Source organism: Ovis canadensis, chromosome 17, assembly GCF_042477335.2.
Source record: "Ovis canadensis isolate MfBH-ARS-UI-01 breed Bighorn chromosome 17, ARS-UI_OviCan_v2, whole genome shotgun sequence".
Classification (NCBI taxonomy): domain Eukaryota; kingdom Metazoa; phylum Chordata; class Mammalia; order Artiodactyla; family Bovidae; genus Ovis; species Ovis canadensis.
Window position 1 is genome coordinate 62448358 of NC_091261.1, and position 17944 is coordinate 62466301.

The window sequence follows — 17944 nt, forward strand, 5'->3', positions numbered from 1 at the left end:
AAATCAAATCTACTTCAGTAGCTTTATATTAAATAAGTTTTAATAAGTATAAAATACCCACCAAAAAATGAGCTCTTTAAGTAACCCATCAAAATAAATATTGACATCTATTATTTACAGTTATGTAAATTTACGTTTTCTTCTCTTAGACTTCAAGGCTGGTATGTTTTTAGTGAAATGCTCACGAGCATGAAACCCCTCACATCTGCCGTTTCTGCAACAGCAGCTCCCTGACAGCTGCTGAAAGTTCTGATGTTCCACAGAAGGAAGCTCGAGCTGTCTGCCGAGTGGGGGCCGGCTCCCCGCATTCCCCACTCCTGTGCGTTTCACCTGAGGGGTGGGAATCAGCAATCATCTTCCACATCTGAGATCTGCAAATCTGCTTTGTTCGTTGACCTTTTGCCACTTGTCAACAGCCCCTTCTCAAATTCCTCTTCAGTAATTTTGCCTTTCTTTAACTTTTTCAAGAGCCTCGTGTCATTCAGAAGTTCCTCCATGTCTTCATCCTCCACATCAGAACCCTGAGTGCACAAGAGACCAACAAGCTACTGAATTTCTCAGCAACAGTGTTCTAAGTGAAACCAGCAAAATTTGGGGGGTTTTTTGGCCGCTGTAGGAGGCTTGTGGAATTCTAGTTCCCCAACCAGAGACTGAACCTGGGCCCCTCAGCCGTGAAAGCGCAGAGTCCTAACCACTGGACCGCCAGAGAAGCCCCAAACCAGCACTTTGTAATCAGTCGGGAACTACGTGCTCTTAGATCAGCTTTCACAAACAGCACGTTCCCCAACCCAAGCCACCAAGAGAGAACGAAAATCTGGGAGTCCTATGCAGTTCCTACTAAAAGGCACAATATACTACACTTCCGTGAGATTTGTTCAGAATTCTAAGTATTTAATTTTAAAAATTGCCATCTTTACCTCCTCCCTTTTCCTTTTTTCATTCAGTTTTTTCTTCTTTTCCTTTTTGGCCTTCTGCTTTGACCAAGCTTTATTTTTTATGAATTTTCTTCTGCCGTCATTTTCTGTTTTCTCTTTTCTCTGCTGCTCCAATAATTGCTTCTGCCTCTGCTTTTCTCTGATTTTGTCTTTAAATGGAATGGTATCTGTGTTGACATCCACAGGCACGAAATCTGGAAACTGCTTTCCTCTCAACTCTGGCATTTTGGGCATCCTCAGCAGGGCAAAACCTCGAGCAAGACTAGCAAAATCAAGATCTGATTAAACCAAAACATCAAGAGTTAGCACACCCAAAACAGGACTGTAAGCATCAACCAATAGAATATTCACAGCAATGTAATTTTTTTCTGTGTGATCTGATGGACTCATTTTAATTAGAATTAAAATAATTACATTTTTACTAAAAGAATACTCACAGCCAGTACCTAGTCAAACCCAAGGAAGACTTATTTTTATTTTTGGGGAGGCTATGCCACACAGCATGCAGGATCTTAGTTCCCTGACCAGGGATCGAACCCTTAATCCCTGCAATGGAAGCTCAGAGTCCAGGCAAGGCAAGTCCCAGAAAGACTTTCTTTTAAGTGCTTGGAAAACATTAACCCTGACATGGACCTAAGACAAAGCAGTTTCATATTTGTGCTCAACACAGGTGCTCAGCTGCTAAGTGGTGTCCAACTCTGTGACTCCATAGACTGTAGCCTACCAGGCTCCTCTGTCCATGTGATTCCCTAGGCAAGAATACTGGAGTAGGTTGTGATTTCCTCATCCAGGGGATGCTCCCAACCCAGGGATCCAACCCATGTCTCTTATGTCTCCAGCATTGGCAGGCAGGTTCTTTACCACCAGCGCCACCTGGAAAGCCCTTCATATTTGTAATACCTGTAAAAACCGTCAAATGTTTCAGATGGTGAGCAAATCAAACTTACCCTTTAATCTGAAGATGAGGTTGCACTCATGCTTGGCGTAAGCCTGAACGTATGACACAAAAGCTTTCATGCCCTTCTCAAACACGGCTCTGTCGGCCAGGGCCATGGCCTTGAGCTTTGGAAGGAGGTCGGCTGTGTTCTTCTGGAGTTTCATCTCCTGCAGGGGGCACTGCACAGGGACCACATCGTCACTTCTGGCTGGGAGCACCTCCCGCCCAAGGCTACCCCATCAGAACCAGTGCCAGTAAAATCAAAGGCAAAACCACTCATTTTAATCTTATCCAGTGGAGGTTTTGAAGCCCAGATCCAAACCAAGTATTTGACTTGGTCCAGAAAGTATTTTAAATTTTCTAAAGCAAAGTTTAAAATCAGATTTTACATAACAATCCTGATTTCTGGTTGGAAAATATGGTAACATAGGTCTGTGCTCCCAAGTAATGACGCTCAGCTGGGGCCAGCAGTGGACCCCAGAGCCTCTCCACAGCCTTTTATAAAGCTACAGACAGGTTCCCACACTGACACCGCCAGCCCAGCCCCAACCTACATTCCGGACCACTTTCTGGAAAAGAACTTTTCCAACTACCCTGGCTTTGGGAATTCCACAGAAAAAAGGAAGAGAGCTTACTTTTTGGTTAATTGCAAGGAAGTTGATATACGACTCTTCCATGGGAAGGAGAAACACGAGCGCGCTGCCGCCATGACCGATGCGGGCCGTGCGGCCACAGCGATGCACGAAGGCACTGGAATGACACGGGGCGGGGACAGTCACCACCTGACAGCTCAGCAGAGCACTGGCCTCTGGCCACGCAGCTGACGCGCCTAAAATGACACCAGGAGCCGCCCGACTCCACGGCTCAGTCCCAACTCTGCCACTTACTAGTGCTGGAGAAGAACTGGTGATTAAATATACACACTGCAGACCAGAGAGCAATCTCTTAGACATTTAATGTCAACTATAAAACTTGTAAATTTATGCCCATCTGATGATACAGGTAGGAAGACGTGGTCCCAGCGGAAAATTTGGGAAACAATGAAAAGTAATATAAAAGAGAAAATGTAAGTGATTTGAGTCTAACCCCTAACTCCACCCAGAATTAACAAGTATTGCTTAAGAGTTTGTATTTACAGGCATTTTCCTATGTTCGGAGGCATTTCCTAAAAATATATGCTTGCTCTCAGAATAACTGAAATCTCCATATGTAGGAGAAGGCGATGGCACCCCACTCCAGTACTCTTGCCTGGAAAATCCCATGGATGGAGGAGCCTGGTAGGCTGCAGTCCATGGGGTTGCTAAGAGTCGGACACGACTGAGCGACTTCACTTTCATTTTTATGCATTGGAGAAGGAAATGGCAACCCACTCCAGTGTTCTTGCCTGGAGAATCCCAGGGATGGGGGAGCCTGGTGGGCTGCCGTCTATGGGGTCGCACAGAGTCAGACACGACTGAAGCGACTTAGCAGCAGCAGCAGTATATTTTTCCTTTAAACACTCTATTCATGTGCATTTCTGCAAGAACTTTTAAAAGGTATCTGAAAATACAGTACAGCATCACTACTGACCTATCAGTGATGACGCACCAGTTCCCCGACTTTTGCTATTTCATGTTTTGACAACCATCATTATGTTTACCTTCCTCACGATTCCTGTTTCGTTAGACTAGATTCCTAGACGGAGCAAGTAACGTTCTCTGTACCTGGCATTACTGGGAGGATCATACTGCAAGACCCAGTTTACTTCAGGAATATCTATTCCTCGGGCCATCACGTCAGTGCACACTAAAATCCCACTAGAAAATAAGAAAACACCAGCTGAGTAAGGAGACCACCATTTCCCCACCATCAAGCAGCTGTTACTAATTTGAAGATGATGACAGTAAAAACAGATGGCAGAATCTCATGGAAGCAAATATATAGTAATAACATTTTTATTTTTCTTCCTCCCAAGAATCTCTAGGACTTCACAAGTTCTCAGTGAAATTTGTAAAGAGGTGGGGAGATAATGAAAAGATGGATGAAAAATAATGAAAAGATTTTTTAACTAGCATATTTTGATTGGGGAAGGAAAAAAAAAACAAAAAACACTATTTGGTCTAATCCTTTGCAGCCATTAAAAAAAATGAAATTTTCCCTCTCATACTGAGGTGTAATCATCAAGTCTATCACTTTGCCTAAAAGATTGTTTTTAATATAGCCAGAATCAATAAGATCACTGATCTTTTCAGTGATCAAGAAAAACAGAAAAGTGTATCTATGCACAAAGTCAAGTTACAGTCTCCAGAGACACAGCTTTCCTATAGTGTAGTCAACCCGGAACCTTCAATGGGTTTCTCCCATCCGCTCTGTCCATCCATTCATTCAACAAACAGCTTACCAAACCCTGGGCCAGACCTGGGCCAGATAGTGGGGAATCCAAGAATGAACATACCACACAGGTTCCCGTTCTTATGGAGCTTACAACTGAACAGAGAAGTTGACAAGGAAGTCAGTGCAGCAAAGCGTAACGGGCTCAGGGCAGGGGGAGAAGACGTGATAACCGGGTTAGAGAAGGAAGAGGGTTCCAACACACAAGAAGGTCTAGAGGCAGAGCAACGTGCAGAAGAGCAGAGAGGCTGGAGATCTGCCACCTCCAGGGAAGCCAACCCACCTCTGCAATTTGCGAAACTCCATGAAGATCTTATTGCGCTTGTATTTCATCTTTCCGTGAATGCACATAATCTTCACACCCTTCACCAGGGCCTCCAGAGCCTTTCCATAGTATTCCACACAGGCGCAGGTGCTGGGGGAGGGGACAGGGGCTTTGATCCCTAGTCCGAGAACTAAGATTCTACATGCCATGGGGCAACTGAGCCCTTGCACCACAGTAAGAGAAGCCTGCCTGCCGCAACTAAAGAAAGGCCATGTGCTGTAACAAAGACCCAACACAGCCAAAATAAAAAATGTTTAAAGATCCATGCCTAGTGACTACTGCCGAGTTCCCCAGTTTTCCACGAGTCACGTCATATATAAGGATGCAGTTTTTACACACCAACGGCCACAACCCACAGATCTTGAAAGTAATCTGGTGGGTCCTAAAATCAATTTGGTGAGTCTGAACCAGCATTTTTAAAAAATCAGAGCAGAACAGAAAAGAAAGCATCAGAATGCCTCCCACCTAGTCAAGTGCAGTTCTGTGAAATCTTTGTTTCAATTGCGTGTGTGCGTGTGTGTGAGACAGAGAGAGAGAACCAGGTTGTATTTCTGACTATGGGTCAATATAGTTACTGCAGGTGAAATGATGGGTGGAAAAGAAACATGAAATCCTTTGGGTATGCCAAAAAACACCACTGTGGGTATATATGGAGGAAAAAACAGCCCAAGAATGCATGCACTCTGACAACAGGACATACCCCAGCATGGCAGACACTAGGCTGGCTGATTAAACAGCATCCCAACCACTTCCTCCCTCATCTCCCGCTACTGCAGAGGCTGGGACAGCTACCCACTCATTTATCCACCTCTCACAGTGAGGGGCTGCCAGGTGACCCATCTTTGGCTCATGCAATGAAAGCAGAAGTCAGCCAGGGTCAGGGGCAGGTGTTGTCTGGGAAAGCCTTTTGCTTTTCTGATTAAGAGTCAAATATAGTAAGTACTGCCCTTCCCCCTGCCTTTCCTCTTTTATCTGCTTCCGGTACAGATGTGACAGGGGGTGTCAAAGCGGTCATCTCAAAACTAGAGCTGACCTACAGGAAGGAAAGGCCAAGACACTCACAGAAACACTGGCCTTGATGTTGCTGAGACAGAAACCAATGTTAGGAACTGCCTACCTCTGGACTCCTTTTTACAGGAGAAAAATAAACCCTTCCTGCTTGAGCTGCAGAAGTTGGGTCTTCAGCCACTTGCAGTTAAACACACTTCTAACAGAGAAGCAACCTAAAAGGAATTCCAAAACTGAAGACTACAAGCACATGCACGTTGAACCCCAGAAGGATTACCTGAAGAAGACCAGATGTTTCTCCTGCTTATGGTTTCGAAGAAAATGTACCAGCTGATTAAATTTCTCATCTGCCTTACAGACCTGCGAAATAAAAAGGAAAACCGATAAAGACAAATTTGCTGACAATAAAAACAACCCCACAACTATTTTCAGTTTGGGCCTTAAATTTTAAGGACTCTAACTGCCTCCATGAAGAGGAAGACTTCCACCAGGATGTTACTCAGTCCACTGAGCTCAGAACATCAGCCCCTGCTGCTGTCACATGTTATATCACGTAATCATGTAACTGAGGACAGCGAGTCACTCAGTGCAGTAAGTACCTCCCAAACCCCAACATGCCAACCCGCACCATGCCGGCCGTGACACCATCTCCAGGGGAGGGCTTTACAATATACAATACAGGTCCTCAGATACAGGCTAAAGACCACAGATCGCAGCTCTGGAATTGGACCCAAGGGTCAGTGTTATTTAACAGCGCCCGTGAGATTCTGAGGCACGGCCATGTTCAGAAATCACTGCTCTGAGATGAACACAGATTCCCAGAACGGACTGCACAGAATTACTTCACAGACCTCCATGGAGACAGACTGGAGCTCCTTTCAGACTCCCAAATTAAAGACATGTAAATCCACCTGAATGCATTTCCCCCTATTTTTATTAATATTAAAACCAAATCCTCAATTTGGAATTTCTTTCTCAAACACTCGGACATTTCTAAATGCAGTTGCTTAAATGAATGCAAAAGAGCAGAATGCAACAGCAGCCACAGTGGGTTCCAAAGCTAATTTATTAGTATGTACTAAGCACTGGCCTAAAACCGTCATGTGTTTTAATAAACCAACCCTCACAGCAACCCTATGAAGTGGGTGCTCCCTGAGCCCCTATTTTACTGGTGATGAACTGTCAGTCCACCTGGTTCAGTTAGGAAGGGACAAAGCCGAGCTGCGCACCGGGGTGGCCGTGCCCTTGTGCCTCTGCTCTTAACCACCTCACCGTCCACGGCCTCCTCTCTCCCCTAGGAAGAGCCGGCTGCCCAACTTTACCAGCCTGGCTGCAAGCGGAAACAGCAGCACCAAGTCTAATACCCCCGGTCTGATTTCAAAAACATCCTCCTGACAGCTGCACCAGAGGCAGTTTTCTGATTTGCACACTCTTTTGCCTTGACCCGCCTACCCCCAGACCCTCCAAGAACTGACACAACGAACGGCAACCTCCTCGCCCTTACAGTCCACAGCACCAGGGACACTGGTTTGGAAATGGCCCACTTTCTCTGCAAACACGTCACCGTGCTCAGGAGCTGGGGAGCCCCCCTGGCCAAAAGAAAAACACTGTTCCCTGGCTGACGATATAGAGGTGCCCTGTCAAGCAGGGACACTGGCCTGGCCACCCTGGCTGACCATCCTCTCTAGATGCCTCCTGGCTTGAGCCAGTGACCAGAGAGGACAAAAGGAGGGGACTCACTACTAGCAATCACATTCCAAAAAGCCCTCCCGTTGCCTGGTGAGGAAGGGCAGCAGCAGCTAGGATTTACTGCTACAAATTGAAAGAAAGTGAAAGTGAAGTTGCTCAGTCACGTCCAACTCTTTGCGACCCCATGGACTGTAGCCTGCCGGGCTCCTCCGTCCATGGGATTTTCAAGGCAAGAGTACTGGAGTGGGTTGCCATTTCCTTCTCCAGGGGATCTTCCCGACCCAGGGATTGAACCTGGGTCTCCCACATTGCAGGCAGGCGCTTTTCCATCTGAGCCACCAGGGAAGAACTGAGCAACTCTCAGCTGCAAAATAAACACACCAAGCATTTAGGTTCCAGAGCGGAACACTGTCACCCAAAAAGGCTCCTTCAGAGAGTCTATCATTAGATTTTGTGTTTGAGCTGCTTGTCTGGCTGTGCCCTTCTCTAACTCAGGCTCATACTGACGGCCCAGGAACCCAGTGTGTCCCATGCCTGTACCCAGCACACCCCATGCACGTGTCAAAAAGTTTGATCACTTGGGGGTAGGAGGCCCAAGGACACCATCCCTGGAGAGTATGCTTAAAACACAGTTATGCCCATGTTAACTTACTTATTCATTTACTTGCTGAATGACAAGTATCATCACATATACCATGTATCCCTGCCGTGCCCCAAATGCTGCACTTGCAAATGTGCCTCAGGGTATCATTTTACAGACTCAGTTACCTAGAAAACTGAAAGCTAATCCACAGAGCACTCATCATTATTAATTTTTGCTTGCTTTTTGTTTTAACTGCTAAGAGTTAACATATATTAGTGGGAACATGGTGTATCATCATATTGATAAAACATACAGACAGTGAAAGTTAAGAAAAAAGCACTTGAAAATCATTTTTCAATTAAGTAAAAACTTACTTAAAAATCTAATAAGCTGTTCAAACAATTCTTATAGCTGATCATTTCAAAGAAAAATGGAATTAAGCTTATTGAAAGTAGTACGAGTCAAAAAAAACTGGTAATTTTTTCAGTAAACTGCTTTGACTAACAATACTGGTTCTACTTTTTTCCAGGTTTACTGAGGTACAATTGGCAAATAAAAATTGTATATTTAAGCACATTTATATAGTAAAAATATATACATGTAGTCATATACGTTTAAGGTGTACGATGTGATGACTTAACATACATACACACAGTGAAATGACTGTCATAATCAAGTTAATACACCTATCACTTCACTTCACCTTTTGAATTTTTGTGAGAACGCTTAGAACCATTGTTGGCAAATTTCAATCTCAGTAAACATCACTGTGAACCACAGCCCTCGTCGTCACTGGCTGGCAGGGGTCGGCGCATGCTCACCATGTAGTGGTTCTCCAGGCGGGAAGGGGTCTTCTGGGTGCTGCTGGCCGCCACGCCCTTCTCCTTCACCGAGATGCGCACGGGGTTCCGCAGGCCAGCTCTCACCAGGTTCTCCACCTCCTGGGTCTGAGTGGCCGAGAAAAGACCCGTTCTCCTCTGCTTGGGCAAAAACTCCAGGATGGTGTTTATGCTAAAAAGAGAAGGGCTCATCTTAACCCCTTACTTATCAGCATAAGGAACAAAGGGTGTTTTATGATACTAAACAGGTATTTTAGAAGACTGGAAACCATAACAATATTTGCAGTAGCTATTACTGGAAGATGAGACTATGGGTGATCTCTATTTCTTCTTTATACTCTTATTTTCCCAACGTTTCTTCAATATAAACATATACGTGAACTCTTATAATGGGAGGACAATTAAAAGAGTGCAATTAAAACAAAACTTTTTGAGACTAAAAACTATTGAGCTGCACACTATTTAATTGAGCAAACTGTGTAACATATGAATTGGATCCCAATAAAGCTATTTAATTCTTTGAAACACACAAAAACTTTTAAAGAGCCATGAAGGAAAATGCATCAAAGAACAACTGAAATTTAAACAGTGTGGGAGAATTTGATGGATCAAACAACCTAGTGATATGAAATTCACGTGCAGCTAACAAGAGATATAGTCACCAAGTGATAAAGGAATTCCACCTTGGGGTCCTTTCCACCCTGTGTCACCCAACATCCATTAAGTCCAAACTTCAGTACCTTGTCTCGAAACCCATGTCCAGAAGCCTGTCTGCTTCATCCAATACCAGGACCTCCAGGGACCTCACGCAGCTCGCCAGATCGAGGCCCTCAGCCTTCCTTTGGAACATGTCCTCCAGGCGGCCTGGGGTTGCCACAATGATGTTCCCACTAGGAAAAGAAAGTTAACATTTATTGCACTCAGTGAATCTCAGGGACCTTTGTGATTCCAAACACAACTGATGTATCCCCCCGTGCATGACGGCTCAGTAGTGTCCCACTCTTTTACGATCCCATGAATTACAGCCCACCAGGCTCCTCTGTCCATGGGATTCCCCAGGCAAGAATACTGGAGTGGGTTGCCATTCCCTTCTCCAGGGGATCTTCCCACCCAGGGATCGAACCCCAGTCTCCTGCACCTTCTGCACTGGCAGGTGGATTCTTTAACACTGTGTCACCTGGGAAGCCCTATCCTTCCAAAAACGTCATCTAAATCCCACAGACGTCATCCAAATCCCACTCCTCCACAGTGGGAGGAGAAGGCTGTACCATGAGGAGACAGGTCTGAGTTCCAGGCTGAGATTGAGGGCAGGGCTCAGCAAACGCCCTTTGGCCAAATCTGGCCTCCACTGTTTCTATGACATTTTACTGGCACGTCACTCCATATCCTCCTTCATTCATGGGTTGCCTCTGGAGGCTTTCACACACTAACAGCAGAGGGGAGCTGTAATGACCCAGACTGTGTGACTGACGAAGCTAAAATAATTACTATCCGGGCCTTTACTGAAAGGACCCTGTCTTTATTCGATTGCTTTAGGCCCCAGGTCACTCATCTATAAAATGTGAATGTCAACAGAACTAGAGACAATTTTATGTAAAGATCACAAACTGGTAGACTGAAAGCCAAATGTGCCCCCCCACACAGACTGGGTCTGGCAATACAGAGTCCTGTAGCAATATGTCAACTGGAGATGAGTATTCAGGCATAAACTAGCCAGTTTCTCCCAACCCCACCCAGCCCCACTTCACAGGTTTATATTTTCCTCCGACTCCTGTAGGAACTCGAGTTTGTGACCCCCGCTGCAAAGCATCTCCCATTGTAGCTGGACACAGCGAGCACTCAGAAAAGTTTTCTTTATCAAGAATTCACTGACAAACTGGGCACAAAATCTATCACTGCTTATTACAAACTATTATTCATAGTGGGACAATAAAATGCCACAGGCTGACTGCCATCGTGTATTCAAATGTTTATTCTAAATGTTTAGTAAACACCTGCTGTATGCTCTCCTCCTTGTTAGGCCCTGAAGGTAAAATGCGGCAGAGACTAACTGACTCTGACTAACTAACTAACTAACTAACACCCTGACTTTCATGAGCCGCCTGGGGATGCAAAGGAGCCGGGCTCGTACAATAGCTGGGAGAAGCCAGCTCACCATAACAGCAGGGCGGACTGGAAGACCGCGGCAGCACAGAGTGCCCACACCTACATCAGGACCCATCCTAAGGGCCAGCAGGGGCCGCTGAAGCGCTTTCAGTGAGGGACACGACCTGGCTGGCACTCTGGTGGCTACATGGAGAGTGGATAACCAGGGCTAACAGTAGAGACATACAGCAGATGGACTTCCCTGGGGGTCCATGGTTAAGAATCCACCATGCAACCCAGGAAACATGGGTTCAATTCCTGGTTGGGGAACTAAGATCCCACATGCCAGCGGGAAAGCTGAGCCCTCGAACCACAGCTAGAGAGCCTGTGTGCTTCAAGATCCCAAGCAGCCAGAAATAAATAACAAACAATTAATTTTTTCAAAGGTAAAGAAACACAGGAGAGAAAGAAAGAGCAGTTACTGGAGTTCAGGGGAGAAACGAGCAGAAGAGCTGGTGATGGGAAAGTTGACCAGTTAAGAGATGTGCTTCAGAGAGAAAATGCCAAGGATCTGGTGATGACTAACTGAGAGGAGGAATGTGGGGACGGTGAGGAGTCAAGGCTGACTCCCTGACCTCAGGAGAGGCACACAGGGGAAAAGATGAACAGGAAACTCCACATGAGGTACGAGTCTAGGGATGAAAATTCCAAGCTCTTGTTTTAGATGTTTCCCAAAAGCTGTGAGATGCCAGTCAGATGCCAGGGAGACAAGTGGATTATCTGGGGCTCAAGGCGAGGTCAGGGACCGCCTCGGGAGAGACAAGACCATTAACCAGTGAGCAAAATGGGAGGTTGGCAGGAAGAACAAACTTTTTGTAGGGAGGGGAGTGACTGAAGGGGACGTTTCCAGTTAGGTCTTGATCATGCATCAAGTTCAATGTCAAGAGCAAGCAAAGCAGCAAGGCAGCTCACCCAAGCTCCTTAAATCTGGCGACATCTTCTCCAGGATTCCTGCCTCCAATCCAGAGAATCTGGCTGAAACGAGAGAAGGGTCTCTGAGGTCAGGAGGAATTGCAGCCCGTGGCTGAAAGTTTGGGACTCTGCCCCCAACTTACCTAAACTGTGGGAAGGGCTTCGTGAAATGAGACAGGACCTCCTCTATCTGAACAGCCAGCTCTCGCGTGGGTGTGATGATTATGGCGCCCACCTAACCACGTGGCAGGAAGGGACACGATTAGCGGAGCCTGCAGCTTACAGAGCTGAAACTCCACTACCAGCACCCTCCACCTCATGGAGGAAGGTTTCCAGGGCACTTCCTGGGCTTTTCCACAGTGCGTGCCCATAGTGCGTATCAACTAGAGCTGAACCTTGAATGATGGGGGTGGCAGGGGGTGGTTAGGGGCACTAAGCCTCTGCAGAGTCGAAAAAGCACTTGTGTCCAGTCGTGTCCAACTCTTTTGTGACCCCATGGACAGGAGCCCATCAGGCTCCTCAGTCCATTGGATTTTCCAGGCAAGAATACTGGAGTGGGTTGCCACTTCCTCCTCCAGGAGATCTTCCTGACCCCAGGACTGAACCCGAACATCCTGCATATTCTGCACTGGCAGGCAGATCCTTTACCACTGTGTCACCTGGGAAGCACAGTTGAAAATCCGCCTGTAATTCAAAGTCAGCCCTCCATGTAACAGGGTATAACTGGTTTGATTCCTCTGTAACCCCATTCCACATGGAGGGATTAAACTATCAATTGGCAGAGACCTATAGTTACTCACTGCTGATAAAACCCGCACTTAAGTGGACCCGCACCACTCAAACCTGTTATTCAAGGGTCAGCTGTAGTCTGAATCACAGTCAGTTCTCTACAAAGCAGCCAAACACTACGTTAACAAATATTGAACCATGGCTCCTAGGGAAGTGAGGTTAGGTTCCCGCGAGCCTCTGGTCATCTTTTTGTCAACCTAACAGTACATAAGCTTGTTTTACACACATGTCTGTTTAAAGACACCTTACTTTGTAAGTCAAGTATACTTCAATTAAATAAATAAAGGTATCTCATTGAATATACACTGTTGATTCATTAACGTTGAACTCAAAGCCACGGCACTATCATGCATGCCTGAATGACGCTTCTGTAACACGTATTTTCTCAGTAAGGTTCATCACAGCCTCCTTGCGCTCAGGAATGCTCAGCAGTGCTTCGGCACTATGTTTGGGGGTCATTTTAAGCAGTGAAATCACCACACACACACACACACACACACACACACACACATCACAGCAGTACGTAGACCAGGAAAAGGACCCGTACGTAGACCAGGAAAAGGACCCGTATTTACAGTCTGAGAGCAGGAAGCAGAAGGCAGTCACCCTCTTCAGGCTCAGCTGGGAACGTGCCATCAGTGTCACTGCCCCAGGCAAGGCCCCGCATGAGCACGAAAGCATGGTGACTGCTGCCTGGGGAGCTACAGATACACACTAAGGAGCAGCAAATTCATAAACACAGAACCTGCGAGTCATGAGGACACACTGTACTTTTCTTCTTTTTTCAAGCTTTTGACTAGCCTTTTCCTCAACTGTGACCTCTCTGATGACTAGGGGAAAATAAAGCGCTTGGTCTCCTCACCTGACTCTTCTTTAACTTCTCTTCCCTCCTCAGGAGAATTTCCACGATGGGGATGACAAAAGCGAGGGTTTTGCCACTACCTGTGACCTGAAAGGGGAGGCAGCTGCGGTTTGCTTTTCCTCCAAGTTCGTTCTGGAGGGCAAACGGGAGAACAGGCTGCACTGCCATAACGTACTCACCGCTTCTGCAGCAACGTCTTTGTTTTTCATGAACAGAGGGATGGTTGCGGACTGAAAAGATAGATGGCAAATTACCAGTTATGGGATGCTGTGACACCACAGACGAGGCCCAAAGCCCAAGCAACACAGCACTGGCCTTGGTCACACTGGATCCACTGCAAAGTGGACTCTGATCAGTCACCACCAGGGACCTCAGTGTGGTCAGGTAACACGGCGTGGTGTCTATGCAGATGGCGTGCAGGGGAAGCGAGTCGAGCTGGGAGTTGGGAGTCCTGAGTTCTAGCCCTGCCTTGCTTACTCTTCCCCTCTAGACCAGGAAGGGGCTGAAGACAGTGGTTTTAAGGTTCCTTCCTGTCCTCATAGCACAAAACAACGATTCAAACAGGCTCTTTCATTATAAACACCACTGAGAACCCGTAGGTTTACCAGGGCCCTGGCCCTTTGATTGCAGCAACAAGCAGCTGAACCCGACTCAGATCTTGGCTTCAAAGTTTCCCCCTCCCCACCATCCAGGATTCCACTCCTGGTCCTCAGAGCCTGAGCTCACCCACTGCAGCACATGCAGAATTTTCCTAACTGCCTCGGCACAAGTAAGTCTCAGGGAACATGTGGCAGTTACTGTAAGGTAACTGGAGATGTTGTAAGTAGTCAGGACGAGGTAGGGGAAGCAGGAGGTGGTTTGTTTCTAGCACCTAATAAGTAGAGCCCAGAGATGCTGTTAAACAGCCCACAACACCCAGGGCCATTTCATATAACAAAGAATTATCCAGTCCAAAATATCAAGAGCGCAGACTGAGAACTCTGCTATGGACCACTGCTGCCCAACAGAAATAAATATGATAAGAGATTAGACTTGTGGTTGCCAAGGAAGAGCGGAGGAGGGAGGGGACAGACTGGGAATTTGGGGTTGATAGGTGCAACCTACCACATTTAGAAATGGAAAAACAACAAGGTCCTACTGTATAGCACAGGGAACTATATTCAATCTCCTGGGATAAAACATAATGGAAAAGAATATTTAAAAAAGAATGTATCTATGTATAAAACTGAGTCACTTTGCTATATAGCAGAGATTGACACAACACTGTAAATCAGTTATACTTTAAAAAAAAAAAAAAGAAATATAATGTGAGCCACATACTCATCTAGTAGCCACATTAAGAAAAGTAAAAAGAGGGACTCCCCTGGTAGTCCAGTGGCTAAGAATTCGCCTTGCAATGCAGGGGCCTGGGTTCGATCCCTAGTCAGGAAACTAAGATTCCACATGTTCCACTTAGTTAGTGGAAAAACTAAGCCTGAACACCACAGCTACTAAAGCCCACACACTCTGGAGTCTGTGCCCACAGTGAAGGATCCTGCATGATGCAACAAAGAGCCGATGTAGCCAAATGAATAAATAAATAAATTTTTAAGCAAAAATAGACAAAATGAATTTTTATTTATATTTTATTTAACCTAATATCATCCAAAATATTGTCGGCTCGATGTGTAAGCAATATTTTTTAAATGAATGAGATATTTTTCATTTGTCTTTCATGCTAAGTCCTCAAAATCCATCATAGATTTTTATATTTAGAGTACATCTCAATTTGGACTCACCGTGTTTCAAGTGTTCTTAATAGTCATATGTGAGTGGCTACCACAGTGGACAGCACTGAGACCACGGACTCTAATGGCAAATATTGGGTCCTCTCTGCCCAGCAGTCCCACGGCATGACACACAGCACTGCCTGCCTCCTCCACACCTTTCCTGAGGAGCCTACACACATCTCAACATTCCAAAACAGGACTCTAGATTTTCCCTTTGAAGGCTGTTACCCCTGCCAGCTTTCCTCACCTTAGTAAATGACACCACCAATCACCCAGTCACTAAAGACAAAAACCTCAGGGTCCCTCTAGATTCCTCTTTCCTGACCCCCACATCTGGTCCCTCAGCAACCCGAAAGCTATCTCAAAAGCGACTCCTCAATATCCACAACCTCCTCTCTATTCCAAGCCACCATCACCTCTAACTTGACAACGGCCTCCTAGTGGATGGCCTCGCTTCTTCTCTTACTCCCCTAAAGTCCACTCTCTACACAGCAGTCACGGCCCTTCTCTTCTGCAGCCTCCCATGTAAGACGGCTTCTCACTACATCCAGAATAAAATACAAGATCCCACAAGTAAGACCCTGCATGGTCAGCCCTCAATTTGCTCATCTCTTACGCTACTCATGATGCCCCAGCCACAAAGGCCTTTCTGTTCCTCCAAGCTCATTCCACTTGTACTGGCATTTCTCTTTGCTGGAATATCCTGCCTCCAGTCATCCCTTGGCCTCCTTCTCATTCAGGTTTCAGCTTAAAGACACCTCCTCCAAGAGGCCTTCTCTTATCTTACCTTCTGCCCTGTACTTTCTTGTCACTGTCTCCTCCACAACACTGATCACCAGCTGAAATTACCTTATTTCTTTACTCCCTTCTCTCTCTTCTGCATTAAAAAGCAAGGGCCATGAGTCGGGACCAACACTGCAAAATCCCCAGTCTAAAAGAGTACCTGATATTTGTCCTGGAGAAACTGCTTGAATAAATGAGTGAGCTGGACCAAGACACTTCACTTAGCCCACATAACAAGACAACAGGTTACATTTACTGAGGGTCCGTAACATTGTCTTAGGTAATCCTCACAACAATTCTTAGGTAATACTATTTTCGTCATTTCACACGGAAAGGAAATGAAGCTCAGAGAGGTTAAGTCATTTGCTCAAGGTCTCACAGATCTACAGAGGGCAGGGCCAGGATACGAACCAGGTACTTAAAAGCAAGATACGAATTTAAGAGTAGGATACGAGCCAGGCACTTAAGTCCCAGCACCTAACAGCGGATGGAGGAGAGCTGTTATGAAAACCCTAGTACAGGAGCGCCGCCGCCTGCCGCCTCTGCCTGGCGATCATTAACCAGCCAGGCATCACCCAAGTCGGTGAAGCAGAAAGACGACATGACAAAAAAGTCCCAGCTCTGAATTTCCCTTTCCCAACCTGCCCTCTTGGCACCGAGGGCCCTCCTCCCCCAGGGCCTATGCCGAGTACCTGCACCGGCGTCATGTACGGAAAACCGAGCTCCCGCAAGACACTCAGCACCTGCGGATGCAGCGGCACCGGTAGCGACTCCCAGGAACCCTCCGTCACGTGCTCCATGGTGCGCTCAGCCACCGAGCTACTACCCGGACGCCTCCCGGGAGCACTTCCGCTTCCGGTCGCCAAGCCGGCCGCCCGGAAACCGCACTCCCTTCGCAAAGATCCGGAAGGCGGGAAAGGCACCTTTGGAGCAGGAGAATGGAAAGCCGACTTCTGGCGAATAAAAGCGGGCGGCGGGAACCCGGCTGGAGTAGTGCCATTCGTCCAGTGCAACCGCCTAGGCTCCGGGCGCCTTTCCACACCGAGCAGGCATTTGGGCGAGAGGGATTTTGCCCCGGCTCTCACACTCTCCCCGCCGGTCGGAGGTCCCCGCCAGTCGGAGACAGATGGCAGCACAACACCGCATCCTGGCCAAAGGACAGTAGGTCCGGAGGGAGTGGACAGAAATGTACCCCAATTCCGGAGCCCTAGATAGGCAAATAGACTGATGGTGCGGATCCACTGCCTGGGAGAAAATAAATATTGATTTACTTCCATGAAGTTAGGTCAGAGACCTAAATAAGAACACTGTATCTTATTCCTGTGTTCACTACTGGATTGTTTCATGCACGTGTACAACTGATTCAGGAAGCTGTTCAGTTCAGTTCAGTTCAGTCTGTCGTGTCCGACTCTTTGCGACCCCATGAATCGCAGCACGCCAGGCCTCCCTGTCCATCACCAACTCTCGGGGTTCACTCAAACTAACATCCATCGAGTCTGTGATGCTATCCAGCCATCTCACCCTCTGTCGTCCCCTTCTCCTCCTGCCCCCGTCCCTCCCAGCATCAGAGTCTTTTCCAATGAGTCAGCTCTTCACATGAGGTGGCCAAAGTACTGGAGTTTCAGCTTCAGCATCAGTCCTTCCAAAGAACACCCAGGACTGATCTCCTTTAGAACGGACTGGTTGGATCTCCTTGCAGTCCAAGGGACTCTCAAGAGTCTTCTCCAACACCACAGTTCAAAAGCATCAATTCTTTGGTGCTCAGCTTTCTTCACAGTCCAACTCTCACATCCATACATGACCACTAGAAAAACCGTAGCCTTGACTAGATGGACCTTTGTTGGCAAATATGCTGTCTAGGTTGGTCATAACTTTCCTTCCAAGGAGTAAGCATCTTTTAATTTCATGGCTGCAATCACTATCTGCAGTGATTTTGGAGCCCCCAAAAAGAAAGTCTGACACTGTTTCCACTGTTTCCCCATCTATTTCCCATGAAGT

General features: G+C 46.7%; 1 protein-coding gene across 1 annotated transcript; it reads right to left on the reverse strand.

Moving 5' to 3' along the window:
• Positions 1-22: 22 nt before the first annotated feature.
• On the reverse strand, positions 23-16824 carry DDX55 (DEAD-box helicase 55). Its single transcript, XM_069557674.1, has 14 exons — positions 16639-16824; positions 13574-13624; positions 13395-13481; positions 11887-11978; positions 11744-11806; positions 9427-9576; positions 8669-8858; positions 5853-5935; positions 4526-4657; positions 3576-3668; positions 2508-2622; positions 1883-2051; positions 918-1213; positions 23-521 (listed from the first exon to the last, which is right to left on the reverse strand). Exons 1-14 carry the CDS (start codon positions 16744-16746, stop codon positions 345-347), a joined length of 1806 nt encoding a protein of 601 aa, XP_069413775.1. The 5' UTR covers positions 16747-16824; the 3' UTR covers positions 23-344.
• Between the last annotated feature and the right edge of the window lie 1120 nt (positions 16825-17944).

Bases quoted from the DNA above. Each gene is read 5' to 3' on its own strand.
- DDX55 (XM_069557674.1), bottom strand. From the start codon at position 16,746: ATGGAGCACGTGACGGAGGGTTCCTGGGAGTCGCTACCGGTGCCGCTG. The intron at 11,807-11,886 runs GTAAGTTGGGGG...CTCTCGTTTCAG, and splicing joins AAGCCCTTCCCACAGTTTAG to CCAGATTCTCTGGATTGGAG. The intron at 522-917 runs GTAAAGATGGCA...TTGTGCACTCAG, and splicing joins AAAAAAGGAAAAGGGAGGAG to GGTTCTGATGTGGAGGATGA.